At 39.2% G+C, this 22,547-nt stretch overlaps 2 protein-coding genes across 7 annotated transcripts; one reads left to right on the forward strand and one right to left on the reverse strand.

The window, feature by feature from the left end:
• Positions 1-5,762: 5,762 nt before the first annotated feature.
• On the forward strand, positions 5,763-8,188 carry LOC122045341 (transcription factor PCF5-like). Of its 2 annotated transcripts, none has more exons than XM_042605522.1 (3): positions 5,763-5,947; positions 6,052-6,370; positions 6,452-8,188. In XM_042605522.1, the coding sequence occupies exon 3, from the start codon at positions 6,509-6,511 to the stop codon at positions 7,688-7,690; it is 1,182 nt and encodes a 393-aa protein (XP_042461456.1). In that variant the 5' UTR covers positions 5,763-5,947; positions 6,052-6,370; positions 6,452-6,508; the 3' UTR covers positions 7,691-8,188. The 2 variants fall into 2 exon arrangements, with proteins under 2 accessions (XP_042461456.1, XP_042461457.1); XM_042605523.1 differs by having other exon boundaries at positions 6,126-6,370.
• A 20-nt stretch (positions 8,189-8,208) lies between these two features.
• LOC122045342 (protein IQ-DOMAIN 9-like) lies at positions 8,209-9,924 on the reverse strand. 5 transcript variants are annotated; one of them, XM_042605524.1, is made up of 6 exons: positions 9,608-9,924; positions 9,317-9,397; positions 9,123-9,227; positions 8,800-9,033; positions 8,610-8,723; positions 8,209-8,535 (listed from the first exon to the last, which is right to left on the reverse strand). In XM_042605524.1, exons 2-6 carry the CDS (start codon positions 9,374-9,376, stop codon positions 8,293-8,295), a joined length of 756 nt encoding a protein of 251 aa, XP_042461458.1. In that variant the 5' UTR covers positions 9,377-9,397; positions 9,608-9,924; the 3' UTR covers positions 8,209-8,292. The 5 variants fall into 5 exon arrangements, with proteins under 5 accessions (XP_042461458.1, XP_042461459.1, XP_042461460.1 ...); XM_042605525.1 differs by having other exon boundaries at positions 9,492-9,924; XM_042605526.1 differs by having other exon boundaries at positions 8,806-9,033; positions 9,608-9,923.
• Between the last annotated feature and the right edge of the window lie 12,623 nt (positions 9,925-22,547).

The following is a 22,547-nucleotide window of genomic DNA, read 5'->3' on the forward strand; positions in this document are numbered from 1 at the left end:
GAAAACTGCGAATGAATGGTCGAGCGTTGGACTGGTTGACGAGCGGGCGGGAGAGTGCTGACCGGAATAGCATCAATTGGCGCGGCCGGCTCGTCCCATTCAGAAGGTGTCCGGTCGGACGAAATGGCTTCAGCCACTGGCGCCTTGCCTCGAGCGGTTGCAGTGTCCCGCTCGGAGGGTTGGATAGCTGAGGTAGCCGAGCGCAGGGGAGTCTCCACTCGACGCCTCTTTTGGAAGGGCTGCTCCTCCTCCTGAGCGGAACCTTCCTCGGGGGCAGTTCGTTCTCTTGAGGGGGTGGCTCCGCTAGCCACATTTTGTTGGGAAGCTTGAGCGGCCGACTCAGCTTGAGTCCCGCTCTCTCCTTCATGGGATCCGACCGGCTGGATACCCAGTGCTTCCATTTCTTTGGCGGCCGCAGCTTCTAACGCTGCCGCTCTTCTCTTCAAAACGCCGGCCATCACCGAATCCATGACGATGTCCGCTGCAAAAGAAAGAAAAGAAATCAGTTAGCGATCAAAGCAAATGCCCAAGTAAAGTTCTTACCGAAGCCGGTCGGAAGAGGAGTCCGTATAGGACTCAGGCCGAAGATGTACATCACTCCTTCATGAAGGAGCTTATTGATGTCGAGTCGCAGACCGACTAGTATGTTTGCAGCATGGAGGTAGTCCGGTCGGGTCTTGAATTTCTTCAGCTCGGGAATAGGAGGCAAGTTGACTTGCCACTTTGTCGGGAAGGTGGCCTGATCGGGCATACGGATGTAGAAAAAATAATCCTTCCAATGTTTATTGGAAGTAGGAAGTTTGTTGAAGAAGACCAAGCCGGGTCGAGCTTGGAACATAAAGGTGCCCGGCTCGGCTTGCTTGGGGTAATAGAAATAAAAGAAGACCTCCGGTCGGAGGGGGATGTTGTGAATCTTAAACAAAACAACAACACCGCAGAGGAGACGGAAGGTATTGGGTACTAAACTGTCGAGCGGCACACCGAAAAAATTACAGACATCTATGATGAAAGGATGTACAGGAAAACGCAGACCGGCGGTAAACTGGTCACGGAAGACACAGAAAGCTCCTCGCGGCGGCCTGTGCGGCAGAGCGGAAGGACCGGCTAAAAGAAGTTCAAAATCTTCGGGGATTTTGAAATTGTCTGTCAGAATATCAAAATCACGCTGGTCGAATCGGGACTGCATGGTTGTGTACCATGAGCCGAGCGACTGGTCTTCGGGATTGGAAGAGCTAGCCATGGGCCAATCGGAAGGAATCAAAAGGCACAAAGGCAGGAGAAAAACGACAGCAAACGAAAGGAGGTTTCAAGGATCGAAACTGAGAAAGAAATGCGGAGGAAACACCGGAAAGGAGGAAGGAAAGATATAAAACCTTACAGCGGGGAAAGGGATCAAGGAAAAGGCGCCGGAGAGCGTCGGAGGGCAGAAACAGGATCGCCGGAGCTCCAAAGCGCAGGGGGCAGTGGTTGAAATCGTAGAGGCAACTGAGGGAGAGAAGGAAACGAGGAATTTATAGGGTGGAGGCCGAGCGGCCTCCACCGTTGGATCCAGGTCACGGGAATCAAAGCATGCATCGAGCCGTCCATTTCGAATCGCTTCGATCACATCAAAACACCATGCCATCGCCGCCGTACGCCGATGGCAGTGCTCCACGTGGCATTCAATCATTCGGAGCATTTAATGAAAGCATGCTCAACCTTAATGTCGAAGATTGGCGCAGAACACGAGGAGATCCGGTGAATGCCATTGTTGATTCGCTAAAGGCTACCTCTATGGTTGGCCAAGCGGAGGATACTAGCACGGAGGAGCCGCTCGGCCAGATTCGTAGTCCAGTCAGTCGGACTATTCGCCTCCTTCGACTAGACTTGAAGGGGAGGCAAGTGATCCGGTAGTAAGAACAGGGGACCCCGCCCTGTGGAGTCAACGCCACGTGGAAGTCAAAGTGGCAGTCGTCCATCCGGAGAGAGTCGGGTCCGACCGGACGGCCGGCCGGCCGTCCGATGGAATCGAACATCCGGAGAGGGATGGGTCCGATCGGCTGACCAATCGGACGATGTTCGGCTGATGGTTAAAGGCGCCCTGTCGAAATCAGGGTTCCGGCGCTCAGTGGAAAAGGTCGCAGGGCCGAGCGGACTGCACGCTCGGCCAAAGCCATAAGGTAACATATTGCTAATAGTCTCCACAAAGCACGTGATGGAGAATCTCCCCAAGTAAACCACCGCATATGTCCGGCCGGATGTTAAGAGAACTGTCCGCCCGGACGCCAGATCTGGAGCAAAGGGGAAAAGGACAAGGGACGTCTTTTTCTGGCAGCAGGTATGTTTCACGTGTAGGCCATGCTCCAAATCTTGTGACAGGGGATTCCGCTGTCCCATCGAGGACATGCTTAGACTGTAACAGTATGGGTTAGGGAAGCTCACTGACAAGCCCTTATTGGGGTATGTGCCATGGACACGTGTACACCTCGGTAGGTGTACACTCACTTCTTCGCTGCCCTATATAAAGACCCTCATTCTTCGCCGGAGGTATGCATCCTACGAGTTTTGAAACCACTTTTTCTCTATTGAGTTTCGCCTGACTTGAGCGTCGGAGGGTCGCCGCCAGGAACCCCTTCCCGGCCCGACTTCTGTGCAGGTTCGCCGGAGCTTCGTGCCACCAGTCAAGGATCCATGTCAACAGTCTGAGAGCGCCTCGTACCCAGCGTCCGTTGATTTAGCATTCGGACAGGATCATTGGACATATCGAACGAATTACGATAGAAGATTGCCACTAAAGGTCCAAAAGCAATCACACTCCCTTAAGATGGTGTTTGACAGAACTAGCTAGCCAGTCTCCGACGAATATCGACAATGAATGAAGTCTGAAATGCTACTTCAAACTCTCTCGAGGAGCTCAAAGTGAAAGAATTGACGAGGGAAACGTTCAAGCAGGTGGCCAGGAACATTGTCATCATCATTCTATTTTTATCATAGATTAATTGCAGTACTGATTCTGCTGTGTGCAACATGTAATCATTACGCATGTTGTAGCTGGAGCTAGCCTCATCTGCCTCGCTAATCAAAATAGGAAGGAAGTGACATTGATTGGGAGAGGTACCCAACAGGCCTGCATCTACATGTAGAACTAACTGTAAAGACAAAGAAGAAGGTGGCAAATTAAAGAGGCTTTGGCTCTGTGTTTTTGGTCCAATAATTCTTTCTAGAGCTTCCATGAGCCACTGAGCCATAGCCTCTGATGACGAGGTCACCACATTCACTGAATGTGTGTTGGGAAATGTGCATTCTTCCGTCGTTATTTAAAGGACTAGTTTTGATCGATTGTCAAAGATCCACTGACAGCTTTTTATATATATATATATATATATATATATATATGATTGTATGAATGAAATGGACAAATTTTCTGTGCTTTTCTCTTTCGTGAAGGATCTCTACGCGACAAAGGGAGGACAAAGACAGCAATTCGATGCTGTAACCTGATTAAACAGGTGGAATTGAATTGATCTGCGAGTTTATGGTGCTCCGATAATTCTGTAGCTTGTTCATGAAAAATTCTGATTAGAAAGGCTATGGAAATTAGCCAGTAAAAGAGAAAGCAAGCTAAGAGATCATCGACATTGCAAGATCTTCTGAGAGATTTAGAACACTGTAGGGAAATCTTACCTTTGATGATTGCTAGCTAGATTTCAATGAAAAAGTGTAGGTACTTGGAAAGTGGGAAGAGTTACGGATTAATGAAAATGTTGTATAAGTTTTTTTATTTATCTAAGCAGAGCAAAAGAGGATCATGATCGTGATTGTGGGCATCAAATTAGAAGGGAGAGAAAGAGACAAGAGAATGAGAGATGCAGATGCTTTGCAGTCAGAGAGCACAAAAGTAGCTGACCTTTTGGCAAAGCAATAATGATATATGAGAAAAGCTTGAGAAAGTTGGTTGTAGTTGTCGAGGTTGGAATAATTAGATACATATCAATATTTTTCTCTCTTTTTAAAATGATGTAAAGGGAAAAAAAGGATTATTGTTTTTGAAATAATTATGATAACAATTTACATTCTCATGACTGCTATCGCAATTTAAAATTAAGAAAAATCATGCAATGCACGGAAGCATAATAGGGCCTTTTAGACCCTCAAATTTCAAAACCATAACTCATTCCAAGACTTTAAACCAAGCCATTAAATAGTCTCTATCTTAAGGTTACAAACACTTTTATTATCTCTCACACCATTCATCTCTTCGTATTTTTAACCTTATCCATCCTTGCACTCTAGATTTTCATCCTCTATAATGATGCACCAATCCTCTCTTTTGACACGGGAGAGTAATTTTTTTAGAGTATTTTAGTCTTTTTACATATTTAAGATTGGAGCCTATATATTTATATTTGTCCTGTTTACTATTTTAAAGGAGTTTTGATTTAATATTATTTTTAGCCGCTATCTCGGCAAGTTTTTTTTCTTGGTATCCTTCTCTTAATTAACAAGGAATAGAAGTATTGATTCCGATATTCATGTGTAAATCAATGGATTTAATAGTTTTCCACTACGTTAGTGGGTATCAAATCTAGGTTGATCTTGTAAAGTTAGTTGCCACCTCCTACTTGAGGAAGGATGGATTTTGCTTTTCTATTTCCTAGTATTAGTGCATGAATCAACATATTCAATAGCATTCCACAACATGAAGACCGCAACATGTCGATAACATATCTGAAGATGATATGATCAGTAATTCGAGGACGAATTTTCTCCATCATAAGGAGAATATTGATGCGGGAATAAAAGAATAATTTTTATCTTTTTATTATTTGTATACAACTTGGTATTTAAAATATTGTTGATAATTTCTGTCTATTTTATTTTTAGATTTTAGATTTTTAGTATATTTAAAAATTTTCCTTTCTACCATAAATAATTATTTAAGTTGATGTAAAGAAAATTTTGAATCAATAAAAATTTATGGTCATGTCATTTCTTTTCAAACTTTGAGTTTGATTGTCTATTTCTTAACATTCTACGTAATCAACGGGATTTAGTAGATCACTCATGAATTCATTTTGAAAATTTTAATTCAATCAAAATAATTGATTGCCTATTTAGAAGTTCATTTTTTAATATAAAAGTTATTTTGTTTAAATCAATTCAATTTTGAATATGAATTTTGAAAATCACTTAAAATTATATATTTTTATTAAATCCATTAAGATCTTATTAAAAAGTTTTAATATATATTTTTAATTTTTTAAAAAATAATTAATTTGGTCCAGTTAATTGATGTATATCAACTTAATTTATTCAATTTTAATAGTAAAAAATCAATCGATTTAGTTAGCCAAAAAAAATGACTAGTTTGATTTTAACAAATTCGATTTGGTTAATTTTGTTTTAATCCCCATACTTCACTTTAAGCTTTTGATCAATCAAAAGCACTAGCATCTCTAGTTTACTATATTCCATCCAATTCTCTTCACCTTCCAAGTTCAACTTATAGTAAATCTCCAAACCAACCCTAATGCTCTCCGATCTGCTTGTGACCACTTCATGATTCTTTCAAGCTCTTCAAAAGCAAACACTCTCTAGATATCTAAATCATTCTACATTATCCAACTTTGATTAATCATCCATATACTATATCAAATCATTGAACACATGATGCGCACGATATAAATATACACAATTTAAATATTTATCAACCATATCAAAATAAAGTTAGAAATATTATATATTAATTCCCCCAAGGAGGATCGAGGATAGATACTTAGTACCAAAGATAAATTAAGTTGGTAAAGGTAGACAATATACAGGGAGATAGAATCGAATTCTCACTGTCTTCGTTCTCTTCCACCCTTGTGCTTCTCCGGTTCTTAGAACCCTAATTCCCTGTTAAAAAAAAGAGAAGAATTTTCACTCTTTTCTCGCCAATTAAGTTAATTACCTTGGAAGTGAAAGAGTAAGTGGGCGCTTTCATTTCCCTCTGCTGTGTCTCCTCCTTTGTTCGATTCTTCTTGTCCTCTGTTCTACTGCATTCAGTGTATTGTGTCGCTGTCAGCACAGGCCGTTCCTCTTGTTCTGGTATTGCTCATGGGATCCCGAGACTCGTATGGAAATTAAAGCTCGACTTTTCGCAGGGAAGCGAGAGAGGCGCCACCACCACATGTTCACAGATCCACCGCCAGAACAAGTAGCTAGTGGGAGCAGGCAGGAAGCCAGAAAGCTTGTTCTCGCTGTTAACCAAGAAAGCTTAACTATCATATCCAACTCTTACAATTCAGTTAATCCCGAAAGTGATCATCTAATTTCATGAAAGTTTCTCATAAGCCACCGAGATAAATTTGGAAAGCATCCGACGAGAAATTATCCTTCTTCTAGTGAGGTGGGACAGTAGTAGGGTTGCAGATTTCACCTCTGTTTTTTTACAAAATTATAGAATATTCAATGTATATTTATGTAACAGTTGGGGCTTTCGAATCGACTGCCTCGGCTTCGATTGTCTTCCGAGCATGCGGAGTGAATGGGAGACGAGCATAGTCACCGCGGAGGCCTCGGCTTCTATCAGCTCCACCTGGGTCATCGCCGGCAGCAGCAGGGGCCGCCGGCTTACCCGAGGTCGGGAAGGCTGAGGGGCTTCGGCGGGGAGATTGTGGAGGTCGAAGGAGGCCACATTGTGCGGTCCACCGGGCTGAAGGATCGGCACAGCAAAGTGTGCACGGCCAAGGGCCCCCGCGACCGCCGCGTCCGCCTCTCCGCCCACACTGCGATCCAGTTCTACGACGTGCAGGACCGGCTTGGCTACGACCGCCCCAGCAAGGCCGTCGATTGGCTCATCGAGAACGCCAAGGACGCCATCGACCAGCTCGCGGAGCTCCCCGCGTGGACTCCCACCCCGATCGCCGTCGACGCAGCGGCGACATCTTTTTCCGTCGTTGCTCTGCAACCCTGCGATTCCTCTGCTTCGGAGCAGCCTACGGAGGAGTCTGACAAGAACAGATTTGGGGTCGATGAGCCCCCGGTGACTGCTGCCTTCGGCTTCGAAGGCGACGGCAGTGGGAGCAGTGGTTTCCTCCCGCCTTCGTTCGACAATAACGCCATTGCGGATACGATCAAATCCTTCTTCCCAATGGCGGCCGCCGCCGCCAGTGCTACTTCGCCGTCCTCCAGCACTCTTGCAATTGGTTGCCAACGCTACCCTCCGGGCCTTCAAGACCTCCGCCTCTCTCTCCAATCCTTCCAAGATCCGATCTTTCAACACTCTCAGCCCAGCCACCACCACCACCACCACAGTCCAACTCCTTCCGCACACGATTCTCTACTCGCCGGTTCCGCTCACTCATTAGGCTGGGTTGAACAGAATCGGCAGATGGCGTCGTGGTACATGCCCGAGTCAAGCGGCGGCGGCGGATTCGGAGAATTTATTTTCTCCGTTCCGCCAACGCAACCTGCGCCGCCTCTCCCGACGCTCGGCCAGAGCCAGCTTTTCTCTCAGAGGGAACCCCTTCAGTCCAGTAACCCGCCCTCGGTCCGTGATTGGTCAGAACCGGAGCTCCAGATGCACCCGGTGTTCCATTCCTCAATCTCTCCTATCGGATTCACCTCCGAAGCTGGCATTTTGCGATTCTGCATCCCCACGCGTATTCAGGCCGAAGAGGAGCACGGCGGCATCTCAAACAGGCTGCCCTCTACTTCTCGCCATTGATGCAGTGGAAGCAAGAGAACAAGACCACCATCTCGCAGGTAAATTCCAGCCGCTTCCCTGTCGATTTCCTAAAGTTGCTATCTTTTTCGTCGATTGCTTCGTTCTAGCGTATGTGTGTAGTATATTTTGGTCTTTCGAGGCCCATGCATTGTCTGTCCTGATTGCTCGAACTACTTCTACTCGTGATGTGATATATTTGCTCTGTTGTTGCATGAAAACGGCTCCTTAGATTTGGTGCTTTAAGTTTCCATAACAGTTGAGCAAGCAACACAATTTACATAAGCAAGATCAAGAATTTGACAAGGAGACAGAGAGAAATAGATTTTATTGTAGCTTCCATGATTGCACAAAAGTTCTCCTTCTTTAATCAGCATCAAGGTAAATAAGTAACAACTTCAGTATCTGGGTAGGTTCTCCATTGATTGGAATTCAATGTGTCTGAAGGAGACCTGACCTGCATATGAATACAGATATGTCTCAATCATCCAAACCATAGAACATGGCAATCACCAAGAAAATATCTCTACAGCTGCCTGCCAAACTCTTTATTCAATCAACCATCATTTACATAGCTATGGTCTGTGGTCTTGCAACAAATGAAGTCATGTGACAATTTCTCCTCCATGAGAAGGTTGCTCTTCTTGCTTTGATCTTACACTCTTGCTCCTCGGGCGAGTAGGGTTTATGATCTTTGCATCAGTGCCTCCGAGCTTCGATGACCGAGCTGAAGGCCTCCTCTCCCATGGCTGAGCTGCAATCCATTTGTCTACCCAACTCCATTCCCAATTGCCTTTTGCTAGCTCATACATAAATGGCCCTTGGTTCATCCCTGAGCTTGCTCTCCACTGCACATAGCAGATGGAACACAATTCCTAGTAGTGAAGTTAATGGTAAGTTTGCATCGAGCCTTATAGCAAACCTGATGGGAGAATGCATAAGTCATGGCTCGTTCGCGCTTAACCGCAGCTTCTTCCCTTCGTTGTATCCTTGAAATCACTTCCTCCTTCGTCTCGGTGCCTCCATTCCAATCTACCTGTTCAGAACTTCAGATCAGCTTTTCGATATTTAGTAAGTGTAATATTCTGTTCTTCTTGTAAAATGAAATATACATTGACCTCCAAATCCTGAAGTTTCGCCTCGAGCTTCAACTGGTTCTCATGTTTCTTCTGCCGGATGCGGCCTTCGACAACCATCCTTGCTCGTCGAGCTCTAATTTGCATTTGCATTTTGCTCCACAATTGAACATGTCGCAGAGCGTTGGGTGCTTGCTTTTGAACAGATTTACGATGCGCGAAAACCTGCAACCTTTGTATTTTTTTTAGATTCTGAAGGTTTCTCCTCGCCTATGAAATAAACAAGATGACATATAACTAATCTATCTAACCAGGTCCTAAAACTCCAAACTGAAGATGTAATAGGATATTTATTGTACTCTAAGTCTTCGAAAGGAAGTTTGAATTCGAATAGCAGCTACATCTGGATGATCACTAGCTTCATTCTTCAACTTAAAGTCATTTGATTGTGGCTTTGATGTATCCTATTAACATCATTATATGCATCGATCGATCATAATAACCTTCATTTACAGATATAATCTATCGAAATGCATCATTAATGTTTACTTACCCGAGCTTTCTTTGTTTTCTTCCTATGAATTATCGCCTTAAACCAATCTCCAGAGCCCATCTGCTACAACTGTAACCAATCCTAAAAAATAGGGGAAAATGGAGAAAATGTTTCAAATTGGACCAAGATCAGAAATGAAATCACGTATAAACGATAAACTGATCGATAACAAAACTGTAGAGTTAAAAGAAGGCAGATCGAGGCCGATTCAGAGCACCAGACACAAAGAATCAAAGAACATGAACAGAAAAATGGCGCAGGGAAAATTGATCTTTGTGAAAATAGGAGCACCCTCAGATATCGGAACGGCAGGTCGAAGATGAGGAGGAGGTTTCAGTAGAAGGTGAGGGAATCAGTAAAGCAGCAGCAGCAGCAGCAGCAGCTAAGAGTCCTCAGTGGAAGCAACTAACGCAGATATGGATGATATTGGAAGGGAGAGGCAAGGAGAGGGCGTGGGCCAGAAGACAAGGAAAGGCAATGGCAATGGATCTTCACTCGCTTCCATCTTGTTGGCGCCGCTTGCCCATCTCCCAGCTGGTGGGAGGGGAAATCCAACGATGGGTGCAAAGATTTTGTCAAATAGTTCAGCCGTCGACAACCAACCTAGTGTTGATAAAATTTAATGTAAATGTTATTGAGTTAGTGAGTTGATAAAGTGTGAAAGAGTGAAAGTCAGTTACAAAAATTATCCAAGTTCAATGTATCTAATCTAACTTAGTAGCTAAGTAATTGAGTGAGTGGATGAGAGATAATGGAACAATGGTTGTATTAGAGGGTTTGCTGTTAATGATGAGGAGTTAGTAGAATATAATTAAAGGTTTAGTGGATTAATGAGTAAATAATGTATTAGCCTATAACCAACTATTTGTTTATCAATGAATTATTGAGAAAATTTATTTTATCTTCCATGTTTGTGCTTGACTTTTTTTTTTTTATTATTTTTCTTAGTAATGATATCAAAATCAAGTTTCGAAAAGACACGTCTACCAAAATTTTCATACAACCTGTCACTCATTGATTTGATGATCACTATAATTATTGTAGTAAATTTATGAAAAATTTCTTAAGGTTCAAAAAAAAAAAAAAAAAAAAAAAATTATTGGACAATCATGATTTCTAAATTATCAGAACCGACAAAAAGTGTTACGTTAATAGATACATAATTGAAAGATTTTAAATCAAAGAATTATCTCATTCAAATTTAATCTTGAAAATAATTTTCTACAAGGATACCACTAAGGATACCACTAAAAATATTTGGGATCCATATAAAAGAAGTACAAGATATGACACAGGCTAAGAGGTAGCACTTCATTTAGAGTTTGAAATGGCCCAAATGAAACTCAGTAGAATAAGTTATTGAATATTTTTCAAGAACGAAGATAATCATTAACAAAATGTGGATCCTTGACGATAAGAAAAGGATATTATACGTACTCGGGTTAGTTTTGATATGATCAACTAAGTTAAGTTAGATTTTATGGATTTGATATCTTGTGTCTAAGTGTGCAGGGACTTAGGAACACAAGAAGTCGAGTGGAAGACGCAACGAGTGAGAAAGATGGCACGGGAAGGGAGGCGATGGGCTCGATACATCCGAGGGATGAGGAGCTGCGAAAGAGTACACTAGTGGATGAGAAGGGCACACGTAGCACATCCAAAACACGAGAAGCCGGGAGGAAGTCTGCTCGAGGAGAAGACCGAAGCTGGGTTCAGGTGAGCTCAACTATAGATGGCCGGAGAATCACTCATGTGGCCGGACGGGAAAACAATCAACTTATGAGTTGACCGTTTTCAGGTACTTGGACTAAGTCCAGGTGCTCGAACTCCAAGCCTGGATCCTTTCCAGGTGCCTGAGAAGGGCAACCACATCAGCATAGCCATTGTCGAAAAGGATCAATACGAAGTCCATGTTAGCAGACTCCCGGCGCCCGGAGAGGGTCCAGGCATTTGAGAAGTCCATAACCGTTAGAGAAAATAATTATAGAGTGGATCAACTTGACCAAATCTAGGTGCCCAGACCAGGTCTAGGTGCCTGAGAAGTGTCATGTCAGTAAACGACTAGATTCGACTAGTAGACTATAAATAGAGCTTTGGTATTCAAAGTTCAGATAACACACTCATATGAACTTATGTAATCTTTGGTTTAATTTCTTTTTGTGCTTTCAACTTATGTAAAAGGCTATTCCACCTTCATGAAGAAGATCTTCTAGTTGAGCTTCTATTGTTTTAGATTAACAATATTCCCGAGTATAAATCAAGTAAATTCATTGTCTCTTACTTCTTTATGTTTAATTGTTTTTATTTTAATTAACTGTGTGTTCCTTGCTAAGTATGAAAGGAAGAGTTTTTGAATTTTTAACTTGCAGGATATTCATCCCCCCCCTCTGAACGGTTGACACCGATCTTACAAGTCGTATCAGAGCCTGACCGCTATAGAAGGACTAACCACAAGCTAAAGTAAGAAGATGATGGCTAGATCAAGCATTTATCCGTCAAAATTTGAGAGTAAGTTTGCGTTATGGAAGCGGAGAATGGAAGTATTTTTTTTAAACTGACTATATACTTTTAACAATAAAATATTATTTTATAGCACTCAGAGATTAGCACAGAGAAGAAAAAGAAGAGCACTTTTGGAGCAAAAATGAGCATATATACTGACTTCGTAGCCAACGACAAAGAAGAGTTTCATCTGCTCAACGTACTTCCACCCCAAGAAGTTAACTGAATCGTGTTAGTATTAGCCCTAGTACCAATTATGAGATGATTGTAAAGGGCTCTTGTTGTATCATATTTCATTACTAATAAAAGACAAAGTTAGTTATATTTATTTCAATTCAGTACCGATTGAATAAGTATAATAATGTCCTTGGGTAGTAGGTTCTTATCTACAACATATCAATTGGTTGAATTGATAGTGAGATATTGTAGATATACATAGAACACTACTCTTAACTATTCCTAGTCAAGCATTAATATACAAGGCAATAGTAATACGTTGAGACTAGCATGTAGGTCAACGAATGATTTAATCTCACAAGTCATGGATATGAGATATCAGGTTGACACATGGATATATATTAGATAATATATACCGAATGACCCGCCATGAGAATATTTCATTGATCGTTATATGAGTGTTATAAATATTCTCATGTGACTATTGGTATGAATAGTTCTTAGACCTGAAGTCACTACGATTCCCTACATAAGGAGTTGATACTTTGGTATCGTCAAACGTCATCTGTAACAAGGTGGACAATAAAGTCGATCACTGGGTATACAATGAATTATGCGGAGGGATGTGAGTGATGTAGATGAGATCTATCCCTTCCATATGAGGGAAGCGATATCTGTGGGTCCCTTGATTAGTAGGACACAAGAAAGCATGGTCATGCGTAAATGAGTTAATATGAGATATTGAACTTATTTGATTGAGTGTGTCTACTTAGAGATCAAGAAACACAAAGGTTGACAAGAAGATGACACGGTCTATTTCTCATTGATCAATCTAGATATCAAGGATAGATGAACCAAGTCATACAAGATAATAGCCACGGACAGGTTAGGTCGGATCTCGACTTTCTCGTCACTTGGATAGCAATGATGCTTGCTAGATGTCACTTATTGCTTATGTATCTAAATGTTGATTTGGGTACATTGCCAACGTTATGAGAACCTATTGGGTCACACACAAAGAACAAGTAGGTTTGGAGATGTGTTCATATGATGGATCATTGGATTAAGTGTAATCCGAATTGGACTCATTGAGTTAGACTCAAATAGATCCAATTGTTGGATTGAGTTCAATTCAAACTAGATTTGTTGAATTCAAATTGCATGAGAATCAATGGGTTAGACTCATTGGGTGAACTTGAGTTCACCAAGGAAGTTGAATAGTCAAAATTGAACCATTGGATTGAATGGTCAATTTTGAGCCATTGGATTAGAATATGAAAGGGCAAAACCTTTGGTATTCATGGGATGGATATATATATCCTTTTGGATGATATTTTTTAATAGGATGAGAAGGTGAAAAGCCTTTAGCATTCTTCTTCTTCCTCCTTCCCTCTCCTGGCCGAAACTCCTATTGAGGTTGCTAGCATAACCTTAAGTAGTGTTTTCCTCTCCATCTTGTTTTGTTTGTGAGACAAACAAAGACAAGGCTTGTTCGTGTGGATATCATAGAGGCGCAGACGTGTGATCATGCTGAGATCCGAGCTATCGGGAGATCGTGTGCACCCATCAAGGGTATAATCCTATCATGTAACTTAGTATAGATTGTTTTTAGCAATGTTTCTTCCCTTCGCATGGATCTGCTAGATAGAGGATCTAGTTAATTTTCGTTGCGCTTTCGCGTGTTTAGCGCACTAGATCCCAACAATCGACACCTATGACTTCACTAAAGAGCTCTAGGAGAAGTTCTTGGAGTTACACGAAGGAACCTTGGAGGCTAAACTCGCAAGATGAGATCTGCTCTAGAACTAGCTCAGCAACCTCCGGATGGAAAAGGAAGAAACAGTAGCTCATCTACATGCAAGGATAAAGGAGTTGATCACCGGACTCACGAACCTTGGAGAAACAGTAATGAATTGGGATTTATAAAGGTATGCCTTAAATGCATTTTTGAGAACACCGACATGGACATCTATAGTAAACTTCTACTATATCTCCAAGGACATCGAGGTAAGTACGTTAGAAAATTTATTTTTGACTTTCAAACTTCATGAGTCTCGATGTGCAAGTCTTAAAGACATAGAAAAGTCAAACGACAATATTGCCCTAAAAGCAAAGAAGATTGAGCTAGATTCAGAATCATCGTAGGTCGACGAAAGCGAAGAAGCGTATATGGTAAGAAAATTTTCAAAATTCTTTAAATCTAACAATTTTGATAAGAAATAGGTCAACAAGATTCTCTGGAGAAAGAGAAAGGTTTAATGCTACAACTGTTAAGAAGAAGGGTATATTAAGGACAACTGTCCAAAACTAAAAGGCAAAGGAAAGGATAAAAACAAAGGACCAAGATGGTCAAAGAACAAGAACTTAAAGGCGATATGGGATAAATCCTCGTCATCTGAATCCAAGATAGAATAATACGATGGACTAGTACTAATGACTAGTCACCAAGAAGAAGATATTAGAAACTGCTCCGAAATGAGTATCGAGAGCAATAATGAAGGGGAAGTGACGAACTACAAGTCCGACACTGTAAGTGAGATACGACTCTTATACTCCGATCAACTTTATGATGCAATTAAGATGTTATTTAGAAGTTTTTGTAAAAATAGGACTAAATATATATATATGAAAGAAGAAATATGCATGACTACAAGAAGAGTTTGATAAACTTAAGGCTATAAATGCAAAATTAAAAGATCAAGTGGAAATGATAAAAAAAATTCTGCATGAAAAAATTCAAACTTTATTTATAGTTCAAATTTTAAAAATTATAAAGGCCTTAAATGATATTTAAAGAATTATAAGGGTTAAATTGTAAAAGTATCTAGAAATTATATTCCTAGAAAATATTCAAATTAATCCAGTAGACAACAATTTATTCTGTATCAAGATTTTTTCAAAGTCAAAATCTATTTTTAAGTATTTATATTTAAAAATAACTATTTGCTCAAAGATATTTATTTCGATTAAAATAAAAATATTATTTTTAAAAAATTTTATCATGGTAAGAATTCTTCTTTTGATATTGACATAAAATTTTAAGATTTTTTTAAAATAAAAAATTATTTTTTATCAAAAATAGGATTAATTGTTAAAAATTATTTTTTTTTGAAAAAATAATTTTGATAAAATACATATTCTTGAATATTATATTTACAACCCCTAGAAAATCGTTTTTATTTTTTTCACTATTTTTCTTATTTTTTTTAATGTAATAAGAAAGGTAAAAATTAGAAGGGTTAAGTTGAAGGGGAGTTTGCAATTATTTTTTACAAACATGTATTTTATTGTAAAATTTAATGTTATAATTTTTAAAATTTAACTATCATTTTTTGTTTGTTAACCCTAACTTAACTTGGATTGATGCACATTGATTCGGTAATGATGAGGGGTCTCACCAAAGATAGGTCAAAGTAAGGAAGATCGACTGACGTGAAAGACAAAGATAAGCAGGGTATCCAAGTCCGCCGAGCAGACTGGCTATGACCGAGCAGATCGAGTACTACTCAGCGGACCGAGTTCTACCGAGTGGATGGTACTAGCTTGAGAGATAAGTAAGCCGAGCTTTTCTCGGTCGAGTAAATTGCCCTCCGACCACAAAGATAGATAAGCAGCCACTAGTCTCATCGACATGGCACCACACCCGGTCAAATGAGGATAATTGAGGATAGTTGAGAAGCTTTGAAAGGGACGAGCCAGTAGGCCTAATGACACTGTCGAGCGGGAGAAGCCCGACCAAGTGAACGTCGGTCGGTCGAGCATTGTCCCGCTAAATATCTTATCATATCCTTTTAGGAGTTTGTGCTGCTAACAGCAGGGCATGTCCAGTAGGTAAATCATACTTTCAAAGCTTCCAGATTATCACGTCAGAGGATTACATGGCTGCTTAAGAAATAGCGTCAGAAACACTTTTCGTCTTGTCTTTTCCTAGGGCACTTAAGAAAACATGTATACACATTGGGACGAGTGCACGAATACTATAGTGACACTATAAAAGGGAGTTCCCATCCACAGGGAGAAGTATGTGCAACTTCATCTTCTAAATCCTTTAGCTATAGTTCTATATTTCTTGAGATCGTCGGAAACTGACTTAAGGGTTAGAGGACCAACTCCAGGAATCCCTTCCCGACCCGGCAATGAAATTTTTATTTTATAGGGCTACGTGGAGTCTTCAGCGCATCAATTGTGCCGCCACATCCCCAGCTTGTCATCTTCGCTATTTTTGGACAGGATCACATATCAAAATGGGGGAGATTATAAGTACCCCAGGTTAGTTTTGATGTGATCAACTGAGTTAGGTTAGCCTCTACAGATTTGATGCCTTGTGTTTAAGTGTGCAGGGACTTAGAAACACAAGAAGTTAAGTGGAAGACGCAGCAAGCGAGAAGGATGACATGGAAAGGGAGTCGATGGGATCGGTACATCCGAGGGATGATGAGCTGTGAAAGAGTACACTGGTGGATGAGAAAGATATGCATGACGCATCCAAGGGACAAGAAGCCAGGGGAAAGTCTGCTCGAGGAGAAGGTTTGAGTTGAGTTTAGGTGAGCTCAACTTTAGATGGTCGAAGTATCACCCAAGCAACTAGATGAGAAAACGGTCAACTCGCCCAAGTGATCGGATGAGAAAATGGTCAACTTCTGAGTTGACCGTTTCCAGACGCTTGGACCAAGTCCAAGCAGCCAGACTTCGGGCGCCTGCATCCTTTCCAGGTGCCCGGGAAGGGCGGCCACGTCAGCATAGCAGTTGTCAAAGAGCATCAGCAGAGAGTCCACTTCAGCAAACTCCAAGCGCCTGAACCAGGTCTAGGCGCCTGGGAAGTCCAGATCCATTGGAGAAAGCCATTGTGGAGTGGATCGACTCGACTGAGTCCAGGCACCCGGGAAGTGCCACATCAGTAAATGGCTAGATTCGACAAGTAGGCTATAAATAGAGCCCTGATACTTGAAGTTCAAACAAAACACTCATATTAACTTATGCAATCTTTGGTTTAATTTCTTTTTGTGCTTCAACGTTTGTAAGATGTTACTCCACCTTCATGAAGGAGATCTTCTAGTTGAGCTTCCATTTTTTTGGATTAGCAACATTCCCAGTTGCAAACTAAGTAAATTTGTTGTGCCTCTTACTTCTTTATGTTTATTTGTTTTTATTTTAATTAACTGTGTGCTCCTTGCTATGTACGAAAGCAAGAGATTTTAAATTTCTAACTTGTAGGCTATTCACCCCCTTCTAAATGGTCGACACTGATCCTACAGATGTTCTCATTATTGAGAAAATTTTCCGATCTATGACACTAAAATTTAATTTTATTGTATGCTCTATCGAAGAAGCTAATGATGTAAATCTACTTTTGATTGATGAATTACAAAGTTTATTATTGAATTATGAGAAAAAAAATTAATCAATATGAAAAAGAGAAGTAAACATTGAATATTTTATCAAAAAATCACTTAACAAATGGTAGAAGTAATAGAGGATGAGGAAGGGGTGAATGTCGAGGCAAAGGAGATAGAAATAACAATGATTGTAGGAACCAACAACAAAATCAGCATCAACAAAGTTATTTTCAAAGAAGAGGTAGAGGATGTGGAGGTCACTACTCAACAACTAATAGAACAAAGTAAATAGACAAGTCCAATGTTGAATATTATAGATGTCATATGCAGTGGCGGATCCAGAAATTCAAGCATGGAAGAACAATCACGATTCGTGATTTGAGCTGAGTGCGACCAATTTTCTTTTTTAAACGGTTAATAAATTATATGTAATTAAAAAATATATTTTCTAAATAGCTTCCTATACAGGAGAAAAAGGTACCATATATGAAAAAACCCATATAATAATATTAAAATAGTCTACTAATGAATACATGACAATTACGTTCTTCGAGACTCCATATTCTGAAAATGCTACAAAATTGGTTCATTGTTGATAGTATTAAAAATATATTTTCGATTATAGACTATCAAACTATCATTCATCCATTCATCTCCAATCCTATTTCACAAATCTGTTTTGATAATATTCATTGCCGAAACGCCCTTTTACCAGTTGCCGGTCACTGGCCGTATATGGAAGGAGTAGCAGAACCTTGATGTTGGATTGTACATACCAAGTTCATGTAGCAGATAGTTGCAAATGCATTTTGTAACTTGTATCTAGATCCATGGGTGTTTGTGCTTGCCCATATTGGATTGGATATATATGAGTCTTTCTTCAGATGGATTGCTGAAGAGATGCGACTGTAGAATCAATATTTGCCCTTGGTTTGAAGTTATTTTCCGGTCTACATATTGATGTATATATCCAGGCTTTTTCATGCAGTGAAATGGTCATGCTCCTTTCAGCTTTCAACATCGGGAAACTTACATGCACCTTTTTGGTGCTAATGCTTCATTATTTTCATTTCGTTAACGACATAATTTTATTAATACGTAATTCTTTCGAATTGCTTCAAACCGAGTTAATAAAAATCACTACCCGACACCTAATCATGAGATTACTTTAACATTTATCTAGACACTTACGAATTTTCCTTTAGAATTTGCACTTATTTCTTGTTTATTTTAGTTGCGTTGCATGCATGTTTTATTGTTTTTGTTATTATATAATATGATCAACACAAGAACTTCAATGAAAACATTATTGCAAATTAAGTTATGATCAATCGAAAGAAAAATTGTGTTTTACAAAATGCTTTTGCAAAAACATAAAATAATCTCAAAACTGTACAGACCAACACACAAGTTTAGGCGAAATAAAGAACCTTAAACATCAACAGACACAAAGAGTGATTCATTTTCTGAAAAGCAAGAACAACAACAATGCTCTTCTTTTTTAAGACCTACTATGATTGCATAAATACGCACATTGTTATCGGATAGAAACGCAAAACACTACTCGTTGATACAAGGTAACATAATAGAGGCGGTCGCTTGCCTTAGAAATCAATCGGACATTTCAGACTTATTTGCAAGGTCGTCCTTATCCTTGTTGGAATTTGAGTCATCCGAGGACATATTGCGACAATTGGTGCATTGGAGGAGGGGGACCCACCCCTGGTTATATGTATGATCATTATAGATTAGATCGAATGTTATACTAATTTGAAGATATACAATACAAATCAGACTAACTTTGCAAAAGAAGAAGAAATGTCTCTTTTGATGGTATGTCATGAGAAGGAGAAAACTCAACAACAAATAGGATATTTAGATTTATCCTGAAGTAATCACACGTGTGGAGAAAAGAGAATATTTTCTGACTTAGATGAATCCTTTCATAGTTATGTCAAATTCAATAATAACTCTACAATTTATGTTATGAAAAAAGGAAAGGTAACAATCTAAGCTAAAGGGAATTCTACCCATTGTATTTCTAATATTTTGTGTACCAAATTTAAATATTAATTTGCTTAGTGTGAGACAATTACAAGAAAAAGGATATGAGGTTTCTGTTAAAGAAGGGTTTGTCAGATTCAAAATACAAAATTAGATTTAATTGTTCAAGTTAACATGACAACAAATCATATGTTTCTACTTTATCTTTACACTGCATCTCATCCATGTTTTTTTTAGAAAAATTAGATGATGATGTATGGTTATGGTACTTTCATTATGAATATCTAAATTTTAGCGGATTGAAAACTCTACAATAGAAACATATGATAATCAATCTTTCTCAAATTACAATTCCTTCTCAAGTTTGTGAAGATTGTGTTGTTAGTAAATAATACTATAATCAATTCCTATAAAGAAAATCTTAGAGAGCAAAGGTGACATTGGAGCTTGTTCATTCAAATATTTGTAGGCCAATAACATCACATTTTAATGGAAGTAGAAGATATATAATTACCTTAATTGATGAATTTATTTATTTTTTGCGAGAATAATCTGAGGCCTTGGCACCTTTTAAAAGTTATATAGTATAAGTTAAGAAAGAAATTGACAACTAGATTAAGTTTTTGCATTGGATCACGATGAAGAATATAACTTATATGAATTTGTAAAATTCTATCAAAATTATGGGATCAAGAGGAAACTTATAGTACATACTCCAATAAAATGATGTATGCAAAAGGAGGAATCATACTATTATTATGAATGTGATCTGTCAAAGAACTAAAATGAAAAAAGGCTATGGATTATGAAATTACATAGGAGTTATGCGATCTTCTTAAAGAGGAAAAGAGAATTGGTGTAAAGTAGATTTTCAAGACAAGGCTAAAGAAAATCCTTAAATAATTACATTTCAAAGAGGATGAACCTACTAAATTTATTATGATAATAGTTCAACAATAAAGCTTTTTATAAGTCCAATGCTACATGTTCGAAAAGTGAAGATCAGATTGTTGATATATTAACCAAGCTTCTCAATTTTTCTACATTTCAAAAGCTAAAAAAAACTACTTGGTGTTTCTACATAGAGTTTTAAAGTTTGAATTTTTATTAAATTGATTGTTGGTTGCATTTAGAACATCAGTTTAAGGGAGGGATTGCTGATGCAAGAGGATCCGAATACTTTTTATTATTATTTTAGGGTTATTTTCATATTTTGTATTATTAGGATTTGAAGTCTATTTAAACATTTGTTTGATTCATGTTGAGGGGACTTTTTTTATTTTGAATATACTCTATTCGTTTAACCTAGAGACAACTTCTCTATGTTTATCGATTTCTTATGTCTTTCTTTGAAACTCCTTTAAGGAAACAAGCCTTGAGAATAATCATTATTTGGCTTGACATTAGTTTATATCAGAGCCTTTAGATCCCATGAATGATCATCATCACCATCGTGATAGGCAAGTTCTAGCTGAGAGAGTTTCGTATCATGATTGTAACACCTAAGATGAGATACTTAAAGATCTACAAAGATAAGTCGTAGAATTAACTCAACGTCTAGCATCGCGAGATCTTAGAGATCGTAAATTCTCTTATCTCAATTCAATTTCCATGTTTGAAAACTCTTATCACAATCGTGAAAGTCATGGTCGAGAGGAACGTTATGGAGATGTCGGGTTTCCAGTTGATCTTCCCAAGTTTTTTAGTACATTATAAACCGCGGAATTTGTTGATTGGCTTAACGAAGTGGAGAAGATTTTTTATTACAAGAAAGTGCTCGATTGTGTGAAAGTAAAGTTGGTTTCCATTAGACTTAAGGGTTGAGCATCGACATGGTAGGAACAATTGTGACACTCATGAGACAAACAAGGCAAAGCCAAGATCATTAATTGGGAGAAGATGAAGAATCACTTTCTTCCTTTTGGCTACACTCAGACTTTATTTCAACGATCTTAGGTGTTGAGGCAGGATGCAAAATTAGTTGATGATTATACAATAGAATTTTATCGGTTGATAGTCTGAAATAATTTATCTGAGATAGAGGAGTGGACAGTGTTGTTTTGTTGCTAGATAGTGGGGATTATGTAGCCACAGAACATGAATTTTTTGAGCTCAATGATTTCATGTAGAGTGAAAACTCAAAGAATCAACTGGAGAATGTTTCTAACTTTAGAGCTGATTTAGACCGGAAGGAGTGTGGTAGCCTTGCTTGCTGAAGATGCAACCAATTTCCTGGATGAAATAATTGAAGATGATAATTTTACCAACTTGACTGATGAGCCTAAGCAGCAGAGTATAGCTACTATTGCTCATGAAATGGAGAAGCAACCTTCTGCTCATGATTGTATTCATAACTAAGACAATCCAAATATCAAGAAAGAATATGTGGAGCTGGGTGATGTTGTAGATACCATAAATACCACAAATCTTTCCTATCAGGAATATGATAATTATCCTATGAAGGCTTGGATGGATATGATTCATGACAACATCAATTTATGAAAAATGCTTGAAGTTGAGGAATACTTTGCCTTTATCAATGAAGATGTTGAGTAACGAGAACAACAACCAATCTTCCAGCCGGAGGATAATATCTATGTTTAAGACAAAATAGTAACGAGTGAGAAAGATCTTTTGGGAACAAAAGATGCTAAATTGTGACATATCTATTAGGAGAGCGATATGTTGAATAAAATATTCTGTCAGATATTTTGAGAATTTAATCGAATTTAAATAGACAAATTTAAATTTACTTATCTATTGAAATGACTTGAACTGGTAATCTCAGGCACAGCGGTCGAGTGAATTATCGAGCAGTCAAAAAACTGACCAGGTGAAGAGGACGGGAAAGTGAATGACCGGGCGAACTGCAGAGTAAGCGGTCGGGTGAGCGACCGAGTGACGAACTGAGAAGCACCCGACTGCTATCACGAATACTCCGACGAGCAAGAATTGCACGACAGAGAGAGAAGGGGAACACGCCAACGTTTTGCTGCATTAATCTTTAATTTAAGTCAACTTGGATCAGTACAATCCGAACCCTGAATTTGTACTCCTTGCACATGGAGATAGAGTCTCTCCCCTTACATTTGTTCACATCATCAAAGCATGTGAATCAATATAAATCAACTAATTTAACTTGAAACTCCAAATGTGGGACTAAAGTCTCATTCATAATAAAATTCCATGTCTCTTCCACTTCTTCATTGACA

The sequence above is a fragment of the Zingiber officinale genome, chromosome 2B (assembly GCF_018446385.1).
Source record: "Zingiber officinale cultivar Zhangliang chromosome 2B, Zo_v1.1, whole genome shotgun sequence".
NCBI lineage: Eukaryota > Viridiplantae > Streptophyta > Magnoliopsida > Zingiberales > Zingiberaceae > Zingiber > Zingiber officinale.